The sequence below is a fragment of the Hypanus sabinus genome, chromosome 21 (assembly GCF_030144855.1).
Source record: "Hypanus sabinus isolate sHypSab1 chromosome 21, sHypSab1.hap1, whole genome shotgun sequence".
In the NCBI taxonomy this organism is placed as follows: domain Eukaryota; kingdom Metazoa; phylum Chordata; class Chondrichthyes; order Myliobatiformes; family Dasyatidae; genus Hypanus; species Hypanus sabinus.
The window spans coordinates 35598157-35610551 of NC_082726.1; the positions used below are offsets into that span (position 1 = coordinate 35598157).

Genomic DNA, 12395 nt, shown 5'->3' on the forward strand with positions numbered 1-12395 from the left:
CAACTTGACTTCCTTATTCCTATACTCATTGCCACAAACAAAGAAGGCAAGTATGCCACATGTCTTCTCTATCACCCTATTAACTTGTGCAGCCATTTTCAGTGAGCTATGAACTTGGACTCCAAGGTCACTGTACATCAATGCTCTAGCTGTCCTTCCATTAACTATACTTTCCCTCAATTTCCTTAGGAGTTTGTGAAGAGTTAGCATGATATCTGTAACTTTGACTAACTTCTATAGATGTGTGGTAGGGAGTATATTGACTCACGGCATCATGGCCTAGTATGGAAACACCAATGCCCTTGAATGGAAAACCCCATTAAAAAGTAGTGTATATAGTCCACCGTAAGTAAAGCCCTCCCCACCAATGAGCACATATTCATGGAGCATTGTCACAGGAAAGCAACATCCATAATCAGGATCCCACCCACCACCCAGATCATGCTGTCTTCTCGCTGCTGCCATCTGGAAGAAGGTACAGGACCCCCAGGACCCACACCACCAGGTTTAAATATAACTATTACTCCTCAACCATCAGGCTTCTGATAACTTCTCTCAGCTTCACTTGCCCCATCACTGAACTGTTCCCAAAATCTATGGACTCACTTTCAAGGACTCTGTATCTCATGTTCTTGATATTTATTGTTTGTATAGTTATTATTTATGTTATTTTTGTATTTGTACAGTTTGCCTTTTGCACACTGGCTGTTCACCCTGTTTATGTAGTCTTTCATTGATTTTATTATGGCTATTGGATTTTTGAGTACACCCGCAAAAATGAATCTCAGGTTTGTATATGGGTAACGTATGTGCTTTGTTAATAAATTTATGTTGAACTTTTGACCTGTATTAGATTTTCCAAAGCGTAACACATCACATTTGCTTGGGTTAAGCACCATCTACCATTTCTCTACCCTTACCTGTAACTATTCTATATTCTGCTATATCCTTTGGGTCCTCAAAACTGCACAACTCCACCGATCTTTGTGTTGTTTGTAAATTAACTAACCCACCTTTCTATATTTGCACCCAAGACATTTACATGCAATACATCACAACAGCACAGGCCCAGCACCAATCCTTGCAGAACACCACTGCTCAGCCACAGTTGGTTTGGGAGAAGGCCTTTACATAAAATTGAGTTGAACATTTCAACACTGAAGTTGACAAGATTGTTTATATGCAGCTGGAGGTAGAAGTTTAGAAATTTTAAAACACCTGCAGTAGCTTGAAAACAGAAACAAAAAAATAGATAATAATGCAAACGCTTGGTAGGTCAGATAGCACCTATGGAAAGATAAACAGTCAACTTTTTGGGTTTGTGACACTCAGAACATTTTAGAATTATGACATAGGATCACAGAGTAGAAACGTTGACCTGATAAAGTGTCTCAATCCAAAACGTCGACTGTGTATTTCTCTCTATTGATGCTGCATGACTTGCTGAGTTCCTCTTGTATTTTGTATGGGTTGTTCTGGATTTCCAGCTTCTGCAGAATCTCTTGTGTTTATAACATTGACTGTTTCTCTATCCACAGTTGCTGAGTGTTTCTAGCATTTTCTAAGGAAGTTGGGAACTCTCACTGACAAATCACTAACCAGTGGCTCAATTGCTGTTCTGATGGGTGAATGAAGTGATTTGGGGAAAGGCAGTTATTCAGATTGGATCATATGGGTCAACCATGAATGATGAAATAAGTTCAGTTTCAAAACTTGCCCCCATTTGAAAGCCTGAATTCAATAATTAGCAAAATGTGAAAGGATTAGCAGGTCTCATTCGGAGTGTCCATGAGGTGGACAGCGTATAATAAAATGCCAGCAATTCATTATACCAAAGGAAGCCTGCCAATCTCACTTGAACTCAGGCCCTTTGTTAAACTAATGGTGAACTACCCCCTGAGTAGACAGTTCACACATTTACAGAGAAAGCAGGTCATTAACATGGAGAAGCTGAGGTTGGGCAGTTTGAGCCTGTGTTGTCTGAGAATTAATAGTTTAAAATTCCTGGTTTCCTCTAAGCATTCTGGGGAAAATCCATGCACAGGTGCCAAGGATAAAATGGGCACTGAGTGTATATTCAGACCATTGCCGAGCTGTTCCTTGTGGCTGTGATCAATGTGTACCTGTTTGGTTTCCTTTACTTTCCTTTGAGTGGTTTATTTCCCTCAGGCTGCTCGATACATGGTGGAAGCCCTGAGTGATGGCAGCAGGAGCAGAAATGCCATCCTGTTGCTGAAGCAGTTCCAGGTCCTGGTTCTGACGGCTGTCACTTGACAGAAGAGCTTCCGCTGCAGTGAGAAGGAGCATAGGTAAGTAAGGAATGCTCTGCAGGCTGAACCCTACAGAATTATTGCGGGAGGTGGGGGGGGGGGAGGGAACCTGAAATTAATGTAAAACTGATGGAATAAAGTAATTATCAGGTCAGGAAGAGCAGGAGGAGGCCACTCAACCCCTTGTCCCTGTCCCACCAGTCGAACAATCACAGTTGATCTGGTGTTTCTTAACTCTGCTCCCCCACCACCCCTGACTTCCCTGGATGATACAGATTATTCTTGGCTTTGAACTTCCAATGAGCTGTTGCCATTGCCCTAGAATGTTTCATCTGTTCCTCTTTCTGCAGCTGCAACCTTGCCTGCTGAATATGGTTCACCTTCCCTCTCTTCCTCTTCTATCACTTTCTCTTTCTTATGTTCTATCTCTCCCTCACCTCTCTCTCCCTCTTCACCCTCTCTTACCTTCTCTCTCCTTGGTGTTAGCATTTCAGAGGATCTGTCCCAGGTCCAGCATGTAACTACCATTGCAAAGTAAGCACTGAAGTGCCTTTACTTTTTTAGAAGATACAGCACGGCATCTAAAACTTTGACAAATTTCTGTAGTTTGCAGTGGAGATTATATTGAATGGTTGCATCTCAGCCTGGTATGGAAATACCAATGGTCTTGTAAAGAAAAACCTACAAAAAGTAATGGATATAGCCCAGTCCATCAGATATTCTCATGTTGTTTTCCAGCAGTGCAGCATAACTTTCTATGTATAGCCTCCAGTATTGTTACATGGCTCATTCCAACGATCCCCACCATTGAGCACACCTAGAAGAAGCAGTGTGGCAGGAAAGCAGTATCCAGCATCAAGGACACCACCATCTAGGTCAAGTTCTCATCTTGCTGCTGCCATCAGAAAGGAAGTACAAGAGACTTGGAACAGTTATTACCCCTCTGCCATCAGGGTCTTGAACCAAAGGGGATAATTTGACTCAACACTCACCCCAGCACCAAAGCTCCACAACCTGTAGACTCAATTTCAATGATTCCGCATCTCATATTCTCAATATTTACTTAGTTTTCTTTTGTAGTTACAGTTTTGTTGTATTTTGCACATTGGTTATTGTGTTTCATTGACTCTACTATGTTTCTTTGTAATTACTGTGAATGCCCACAACAAAATGAATCCCAGGATTGTATATGGTGACGTATATGTACTTTGATCATGTTTACTTTGAACTTTTTAAACTTTTCTCTCAGTTCTCTCCCGATGCTCAGTGAGCTCTCCGTAAGCTCTACACACTCTCTGCACACTCACCTCCCAGTTATATCCCTTCGAAGCACCATCATTGAGTAAGGCTGTTTAGCCCAGTGGCTGGATCATGGTGATAAGGAACAGAATTAGGCCCTGCAGCCAACAACTGTCCATCTACACTCATACTGTTTTGTTTATCCCCACATTCCCATCAATGTCCACAGATTCCACCGGTTACCTACACTAGGGGCAGTTTACAGTAGCCAATCAACCCACTCTCCAGATAAGGCCAGGCTGCCAACCTAATGCTCTCACTGCTGATCCTTAACAAGTGGTGACATGCTCAGCATTGCCAATGTAAACCATTCCTGATCAGAGGTGACTAATTCTTCAAGTCACTCCCACTGTGTATTAAAATCAAATCTTTCAAAATGCGCTGTGTGGTGCAAGCTTTAGGTCACACTACATCTGTCCCTCTGGCAGAGGCACAGATATTCTCATGTTGTTTTCCAGCAGTGCAGCATAACTTTCTATGTATAGCCTCCAGTATTGTTACATGGCTCACTCCAACGATCCCCACCCACTGGGATTTTCGCACTTCCTCCTGTTTTGGAGTATAGACAATGAATCAGATGTTGGCTGTAACGTGGGAGAGAGAAAGGCGGCATCATGTTCTGAATGCAGGCTGGAAACACAGTGGTGTGGTGTTAACAATAAATTTGTCCTTTTGATATTGTTGAATCCATTTTGTTTAAAACTCTACCCTCAGTTAACTGGGCAGAGTTTGGGACATCCTGCTTCAGGGATACTGGTGTTAGTTTAGGGGCTCATGTTTGAAGACAATTTTGGAGCAGAGAGAAAGTGCAGAGAAAATGTTCCTCGATCATGAAAAAAGCACAGGTACAGCTTCAGTGACTCTGCTGAAATGTAACCTACTTGGATTTAGGATCCCTTCAGTCACTTGCTCCCTCCCTGGTAGCTTCCTTAAGGATGTTGCTCTAAGCTCCTGGGGAACTAAGGAGAACACAGCAGTTAAAACCAAGCCATTCCTTCCATCTCTCACATTGTTCTATGTAAAAACATGCCTCAGTCTTGCAGCATCCCCCGGCAGGTTGAACTGTACTTAGGACTATAGGAACTGTTTGTATCAATGGTGCCTTTTAAACCTCCTTCACAGCATAGAACACAGAACAAAGAGTATAGAACATAGAACAGCATAGGACAGAGAATATAGAACACTACAGCACAGTACAGACAATTCAGCCCAAGATGTTGCCTCCACCCAAAATTCCCAGAGGGGTACGTCGATGCTAATTTAAGAAGTGAGGTGTCAGGGGAGAGACGCACAGGTTTGAAAGTCTTCCCCAAGTCAAGGGAGAGGTCTGGATCCATTTTGGAAGGTTGAAGGGGAGTGTTCAGTAGGGAAGCCCAGACCAGACTCCACCTGGTGGGTGGCCCCTTGTTGGGGGAAGTGTGGACAGCTGAGTTGGAAGCGATTTTGCTGAAGGAATTGGTGACAGAGTTTCCTCCTCTGCCACTGAGCACTGCCACACATGCCAGAACTTGGCAGGGACAGGATGGGAGAGTGTCAGTGTCAGTCGGTGAGCCTGCCTAGTGCCTCACATAGGTCAGTTCTATTGTTGACCTAGTGAACACACTCCGTCACGTTGGGTTCTGTTCCAGTGACTGTGATTTAGCACTTCACCCCAGCTTGGGGGAACTCAGAGAGCTGAGCAGCGTCTGTGGTGGGGAATGAATTGTTGAGTTTTCAGGTGGATACCCTGTATCAGGACTGTCGTGTGGGTACAGCCTCTGCCTGAAGTCTCGCTCTCCAGGCTGTACATCCATTGCTGCGGCATCCCAGCAGACTGCACTGTCCTCCTGCCTCTGGAATGGGACTTGAACCCTCGACCTTCCTACTCAGAGGCAGATATGATGGCTGGTACTGTGCATTATCACAGCAGCAGACTGCAGGATGCCACTGGACCTATAGAACTGAGGCACTTGTCGTGGATGGATAGCAAGAAGCCAGATGATCAGCCATACTTGTTCATCCTTCCACCGTCCCTCACTAACTCTGATCATCCCCAGACCAGGTACAACATGACAAGAAAGCTCACTCTATTACTGCCAACTGTTTGCTCTGAAAAAGAAGCATGATCCAAAATGCTACAAAGCAGCAAGTGGGTGATTGAGGCGAATTTGCTCTCTCTCTGGGTCAGAACCTTTTGCCCTACTTGGGTCTCCTCACTATGATTTCTAAACATGAATTCTAGCAAGATCTCCCAGCCATCGTAGCGGGCTGAATGTAACCAGGTTGAGCTTCCTTAACCCTGGTTGCTAAAATCAGTTACCTGACTACACCCGGCAATTTTTAAGCCACAGTCAGGAGTCTCAGCTCTCATTACCTGTGTGTTCACAATTGGGTCCCACATATCCTGGACAACACCTCCACTCCAAGGAGGTGACGATCATCTGCTTCACCTTGTAAATGGGCTTAAGAGCAAGCTGATACCTGAAAATAGAAACCACATCAGTCAATACACACAAAATGCTAGAGGAACTCAGCAAGTGAGGCAGCACTTATAAAGCAGAATAACAGTCCATGTTTTAGGCTGAGACCTTTCATTAGCACTGGAAAAGAAAGGGGCAGAGGCTGGAATAAGAATGGGGGTGGGGAAGCTGTACAAGATGACAGGTGCTAGGTGAAAGCAGGGATGGTGGGCAGGTGGGTGGGGGAGGAGGAATGAAGTTAGAAGCTGGGAGTGGACAGGTAGAAGAGATACAGGGCTGAAGAATAAGGAATTTAATAGGAGAGGACAGTAGATCACTTCAGATAATATATTCCAACATCTTGGGCAGGAGGGTCATAGAGTCATAGAACACCACAGAAACAGGCCCTTCAGCCTATCTAGTCCATGCCATCCTGATCTTCTGCCATCCCATCTACCTGCTCTTGGACCATATTCCTCCACACCCTTCCCATCCATGTACCTATCCAAACTCCTCAAGTATGGATAGGTACATGGGTCACTAAGTTTGGGCATACCCACCACATCATCAGTTGACAACTTTGTAATCAGGTTGTGTTTCCACTTCTTTAATACTTCCTGTCAAACCCATGCCCTTGTAAACTCTCTGCCCCATTTCTGTAGTTTTATTCTGGCTGAAGAATTAATTTAAATTCTTTTTACAGACGTATTAAGTATGTGCATGGGAAGCCTCTGTCAGTACACTCATCTTCATCCTGCCTCTCGCCTCTTTGAGGACCTGCGCCACTCCTATGAAGCTGAGTGTTAGGATTCCCAAATGGTGGATCTTCCATGTTCAGCAGTATGTCAGGACTAAGTGTAAAATCATCCACTTGCCAGGCTCAACAGGAATAATGCCACACTCCATGAACATTCCTGCTTTCCCCTATCTTTGCTCAGATTTTACATGTGAAGATGCTATTTAGGAAACATTCATCAGCTCATCTTCCTCCCCCTGTCCCTTAGCCCTGCTTGTGCACACCTACCCACACTCACACTCTCCATTTCCCCACTAGACCTAAACCATCTCCTTCAATTCCTTTCCAGATCCATTCCTGAACGCCCCACCCCACTGTTACAGTTACCAGCATTGTCAATCTCGCTTTACCTGCAGCAAATGTGCCGAGCACACCAAAGATTATGTTCAACATGGTCAGATCCTTTGTTCTCAAGGTTGTTGACCAGATTATGGGCCCTTGATTCCAAGCTGCTTGTGCTCAGAATTCCATTTTTGGGTCCTTCCAATTCCATCTCCAGAGCACCCCATGCTGCAAGGGGTTTCTGAGTAATGACTGGTTACTGACTGGCATATTCCTCCAATCAGCCCACCTAACCCTCTTCTACTGACGCTCACCTTCGTGTTTTCAAATTCAGCATCTTGTCTCCTGTGTGTCCTAATAAATTCTTTAAACATTTCCTCCAGCCTCTTTGCTATCATAGCCCCTGGAATAGCCCAGAACTCACCCCCCCCCCCCACCCCGTCATCATCTTTGTGCAGTGATAGGAACGCAACAGTCTCAGTACTGACCTCTGTGGCCGTGGCTTTCCCTGAACTACCTGCATCGTGGTTTCACGTTGGGAAGGCCAAACTTCCCAAGTGCAGCATTGACAAAATTAAAACCAAGCTGCTGTTTCTCACTGGGAGACCTACACCCTTGACTGAGGTCCACTGGAATCTTCAGCACAACCCATGGCATCTATCTGCCCCTCACCATCACTGAACTGCAATTCATCTAATAGTATCTACAATCCTTCCTCATCCACACTCCTCAAACCCTCAGTCACCCCTCCATCACATATCCATCCTTCTCAAATCACTTCAAATCTGCAGCAGTCCGCCCATCCTCCTTGGCTTGTGCAATGAAACTCTTAGAGTGATCTAACGGAGTCCTTTCCCTTGTCTGCACAATGGTTCAGAGTTCACAGGCACAAGCCTCTCCATGGTTGAGGATGTCTTCAAAAGGTGCTGCTGTAAGAAGATAGCATCCATCACTAAGGATCCTCACCATCTGGCACATACCCTCTTCTCACTGCTCCATCAGGGTTGAGGTTCAGGAGCCTGAAGGCCCACACTCAACAATTTAGAAACATCATCTTCCCCTCTGCTGACAGATTTCTGAACAGCCCATGAATACCACCTTTTTATTCCTTTTTGCACTTTATTTATTTTATAATTTTTAATAATGTTATGTCTTTGCACTGTTCTGCTGCCACAAAACAACAACCTTCAGGACGTCTAAGTGATATGGTACTTACACTGTGTTCTGGCAGTTGACACAGGGCTCTGGTGGCCTTTGAACAAACCGTTCCACTCCACACGAAATCACAGCAGTAGACAATCTCGACTTCACAAAGGCACACCAGTTTCTGAAGCGGAGAGAGAAACGGGATTCAGGAGTTAATTCTGATATCTACTTCTTTAAGCCCATCACCCCTACTGGAGCATAGGCCACTGACAATAGCTCGTGAGAGTTCTCTTTCCTGGGCCAGTCTTTCACTTTGTCACCAGGTGTGGCCCATCTTCTTGGTGCATCCTTCCTCTCCCAGGAATGAGGTCTTTGGAGCTGCTTGGTGTTTCTGTGGAATTTTATGGGATTCAGATGCTAGCCCCATATCCAACCCTCCTCCTTTCACAGCCGGGCTTGGGACCATCCTTGGCAAAGTTAAACCTTGATGCCTGCTGACTTCTAATGTCCTTGTGGGAAGAAACACTGTTATCCTGACTGGGTTTAACCTATTCATGGCTTCAACATCACGGTAATGTAAATATAATTAAAAATATTCTAGCAGGATCATTCAAGGACGGGATTGGACATTAAATTTTCTCCTTAATAGTGACATCTGGATACTGTGAATGAATAAATAAAGTTTCCCATGTACTATAAAGTATATGTAAAGCAGTGGAATTTCTCTGGAATCGTTAAATGAAATTGTGATTCTTAAATATTTATTAACCATAATATTTTTAGGGGTAGTTTAACAGCCAGCAGTTGTAAACGAGGCTGAAAATAAAAGAGTTGGTATTTTTGATGTTTCATTCTCCAGGTATTGACAATAGTAGACTGGTCTGGGAATCTAAAGAGAGTTTCACAAATTATCTGATCAATCAATAACTCCTGAGATATCAGATCAATCATTCCAATTTCAGTGGACCTGATGATCAGGACTGAGGTAAGGGAGAATGAGCCAGTGAGGAGCAGCCAGCACAGATTGAGCTCTCTCAGTTCTGGCGTCTTTGGATATTTTTGGCAGCAAGCTTCCAGTTCAACTCAGAGTTTTGTAAAGTTAGGACTGACCTTGGGAGTGGGTAAGGATTGTTGTTGAGGGGGAGAGAACTATCTGCACCTGTTTAATGGGGATTGATGTAAAAAAGGGTCAATATTCAGCATTTGGGATCAGAAGCCCAACGCAAACTAGTCAAATTTTCGTGTGATACCCAGTTAAACTATGGCAGCACTGTGACCCTGCAGATAGAGCTGCTGTCTTGCAGCTCCAGTGATGCAGGTTCAATCCTGACCCCTCGTGGAATTTACACAATCTACCTATGACTGCATGGCTGTTCCCCTGGGTGCTATAGTATCCTCCCACATCCCAACTACGTGTAGCTTGGTAGCTGATCGGCTTGGTAATTGGTTTGTGCTTATTGACTGCTGATAATTGTTCCCTAGTGTGGCTGGGTGACAAACTGGGGGAAGGTGATAGAAGTGTGAGAGAGAACAGGCTACAGGGAAGTAGAGGAATGATATTGCAGTGAGGGCTTGCATCGATTCAATGGACTGAATTGACTCCTGTGTCATAAGAAAGCAGGAAATATAACAGAATATAGTACGAGGTCCCTGAGGATGTTGAGTGTACTGTTCAACCAGTTAAACAAACATCACAGCATTGTTCAGAATTCTCCAAGAACTAAAAATCAATCACAATGCAAGCAATGGAATAAAGGTCAGGGAGCCTACCGATGACTTTACGTTTTATTTATAAACATTTGTTTATCAGCTGTAAAGGTGTTGACGATTGGTTCTGTATCTGCACTCAGCTACCAGCATTTTACTTCAAACATAAGGAGTGGGAAATGGGGGTGTCATTCTGCCTCACACCTTGCAATTTCCAAGTTGAAAATTTCATGTGTTGAAACCTCTGAGTCTCATGGCCATCATCTAGTTCCCAGCTGCACCTATTAAGAATGATCACTGCCCCTGGGGCCTTGAATCCGTTGGGTGGATGAACAGTCCCTGAAGTAGCTGGTTCAAAACTGGCCCAGCTCACCTGCTGAGGACAAAAAAATTCCATAGCAAAATGTATATTCCCTTATGATACTGGACTGTTGACCACCCAACTCCCACCTCCCAGTCTACCATCTCCTTCCCCAACCTTCTCCCCTCTGGCTTGGTGCTGGGAGAGGGACATTGTTGAAGGCAAGTTTGGTGCTAGGAGTGAGGAGGTGCTGGGATCAGTGGACACAACGGAGTAGATGGGGGATAGAATCTCATGCTGGAAGAGCAGATTTTCAGCACTCTCTCTGTTCCAGACTCTTCAGTGGGAAAACCGGAGCCCAGTGAGTTTCAATTCAGTGGCAAAACTTAATCTTCTCCTCCAAAATCTATTCCATTGTTCCTTTCTTGCCCCAGGACACAACCTTCGTAGACATTAGGGATTGCAGATGCTGGAAACTGAAGCAAAAAAAAACTTTTTCTGGAGGAACCCAGTGAGCAGAGCAGCATCTGGGGGGTGGGGGGGATGAAATGCTCAAAGTTTTCCATTATTACTGCCATCCATCTGTTTTCCTCCACAGATGCTCTGATCCACTGAGTCCTTTCAGCAGTTAGATTTCTTTCTTGCCCAACATTTATAAGTCTGATTTTTAGGTCAAGAAAACTACAGGGAAGCAAGGCTGTCCTGTGTCATTCCTACATGATTCTTGATGGAGTGAAGAATATTCCTTGCAATAAAAGGATGAAGCATTTCCAAAATCATCTCTTCTGTTGGACAGTATGGCATGGTTTCATGTGGCCCCCTCACACTTGGAGCAGGACGTCATCATTCTCGACCCCAGGGCCTGCCATCAGAGGGGATCTCTGCAGAGTAGTTGCATCTTGCCGCACTGCTGCTCAGTCTGGTAACATGTGGCTGAGTTCTTGCAGTCTAGTTGATGGTGTGAGTTACCTTTCCATGAGTAAATCCACAGAAGGCACAATACCACCGTCTTAGCAGAGAGCCTGAAAAGTGGGCTCTCTTGTTTTTTGCCATGAAGATTCCTCCTGTAAAGTTTTGCTACATCTCTATTGTCCAGAAGTTTTTCATAAGTCAAGAATGAGGTGAAGATCTCATGGTTACAACTGTTTTATTATATGTTCATCATTAGACAGGGGCAGCCTGCACCAACAAGCAAGGCAACTAATGAAGTAACAAAGGAACTTGAGCACATGCTCTCCTTTTATAGAATGTGGAATTATAGAACAGTACAGGACCTTCAGCCCAATACATTGTGCTGACCCTTTAACCTACTCTGAGATTAACCTAATCCTTCCTTTCCACCTAGTCCTCCATTTTTCTTTCATCCATGCAGCTATCTATAAGTTTCTTAAATGTCCCTAATGTATCTGCCTCTAGCACCATTTCTGGCAGTACGTTCCAGGCACCCACTCTGTGTTTAAAAAAAAATCTACCTCTGACATCCCCCACAAACTTTCCTCCAATCACCTTAAAGTTATGTCCTCTTGTATTCGCTATTTCTGTCTCCAGCTGCCCATCTGATCTATTCCTCTTATCATCTTGTCTACTTCCATCAAGTCACACCTCATCCTCCTTCCCTCCAAATAGAAAAGCCCTTTTATACTTGTGGTGAACTACATATAGCTGTCTGGACACGCACCCCCCCCCCCCAATCCACGCTGACTGCTCCTGTGGCTCCTCCCACAGAGCCCGGTATAAAGGCAATTGGGGCCTGAGCCCTGCCTCTCAGTCTCCAGGATGTAGTATGGTGGTCAATTGCTGCTTGTTCTTCCTTCCAGTCAATAAAAGCCGATATCTCGCCTCACATCTCAGAGAGTTATTGATGGTGCATCAATACTGCAAACCAGTCTGAACCAGTTTAGATAAACCTGTGAACGGATACTGACTGAGTCATACTTCAGCTCTACAGGTAAGAAACTACAGAAGTATGGAACCAAATATATACAAGTTACTTGTTTGTCTGTAAACTTTTAGTAATGAAACAAGCATCAAAGCACACATTAAAAAATCTGGCATCTTCCCCCCTCCTTTTAAGTCCTGAAGAAGCATCTCAGACCAAAACATCAGCTGTTTATTCATTTCCATTGATGCTGCCTGATTTGCTGAGATCCTCTAGC

At 44.4% G+C, this 12395-nt stretch overlaps 1 protein-coding gene across 2 annotated transcripts in view; it reads right to left on the bottom strand.

Annotated features, from left to right (window-relative positions):
- mmrn2a (multimerin 2a) overlaps positions 1-12395 on the bottom strand; it is a 32241-nt gene that overhangs the window by 9151 nt on the left and 10695 nt on the right. Inside the window, exons 2-5 of one of the 2 annotated variants that reach the window (XM_059946303.1) lie at positions 8302-8412; positions 5923-6029; positions 4451-4528; positions 2124-2288 (exon numbers count right to left, since the gene is read on the bottom strand). In XM_059946303.1, the coding sequence (XP_059802286.1) occupies positions 2124-2288; positions 4451-4528; positions 5923-6029; positions 8302-8412 (461 nt within the window). The remainder of the gene's footprint in view (positions 1-2123; positions 2289-4450; positions 4529-5922; positions 6030-8301; positions 8413-12395) is intronic. The other variant, XM_059946305.1, reaches the window with a different exon arrangement.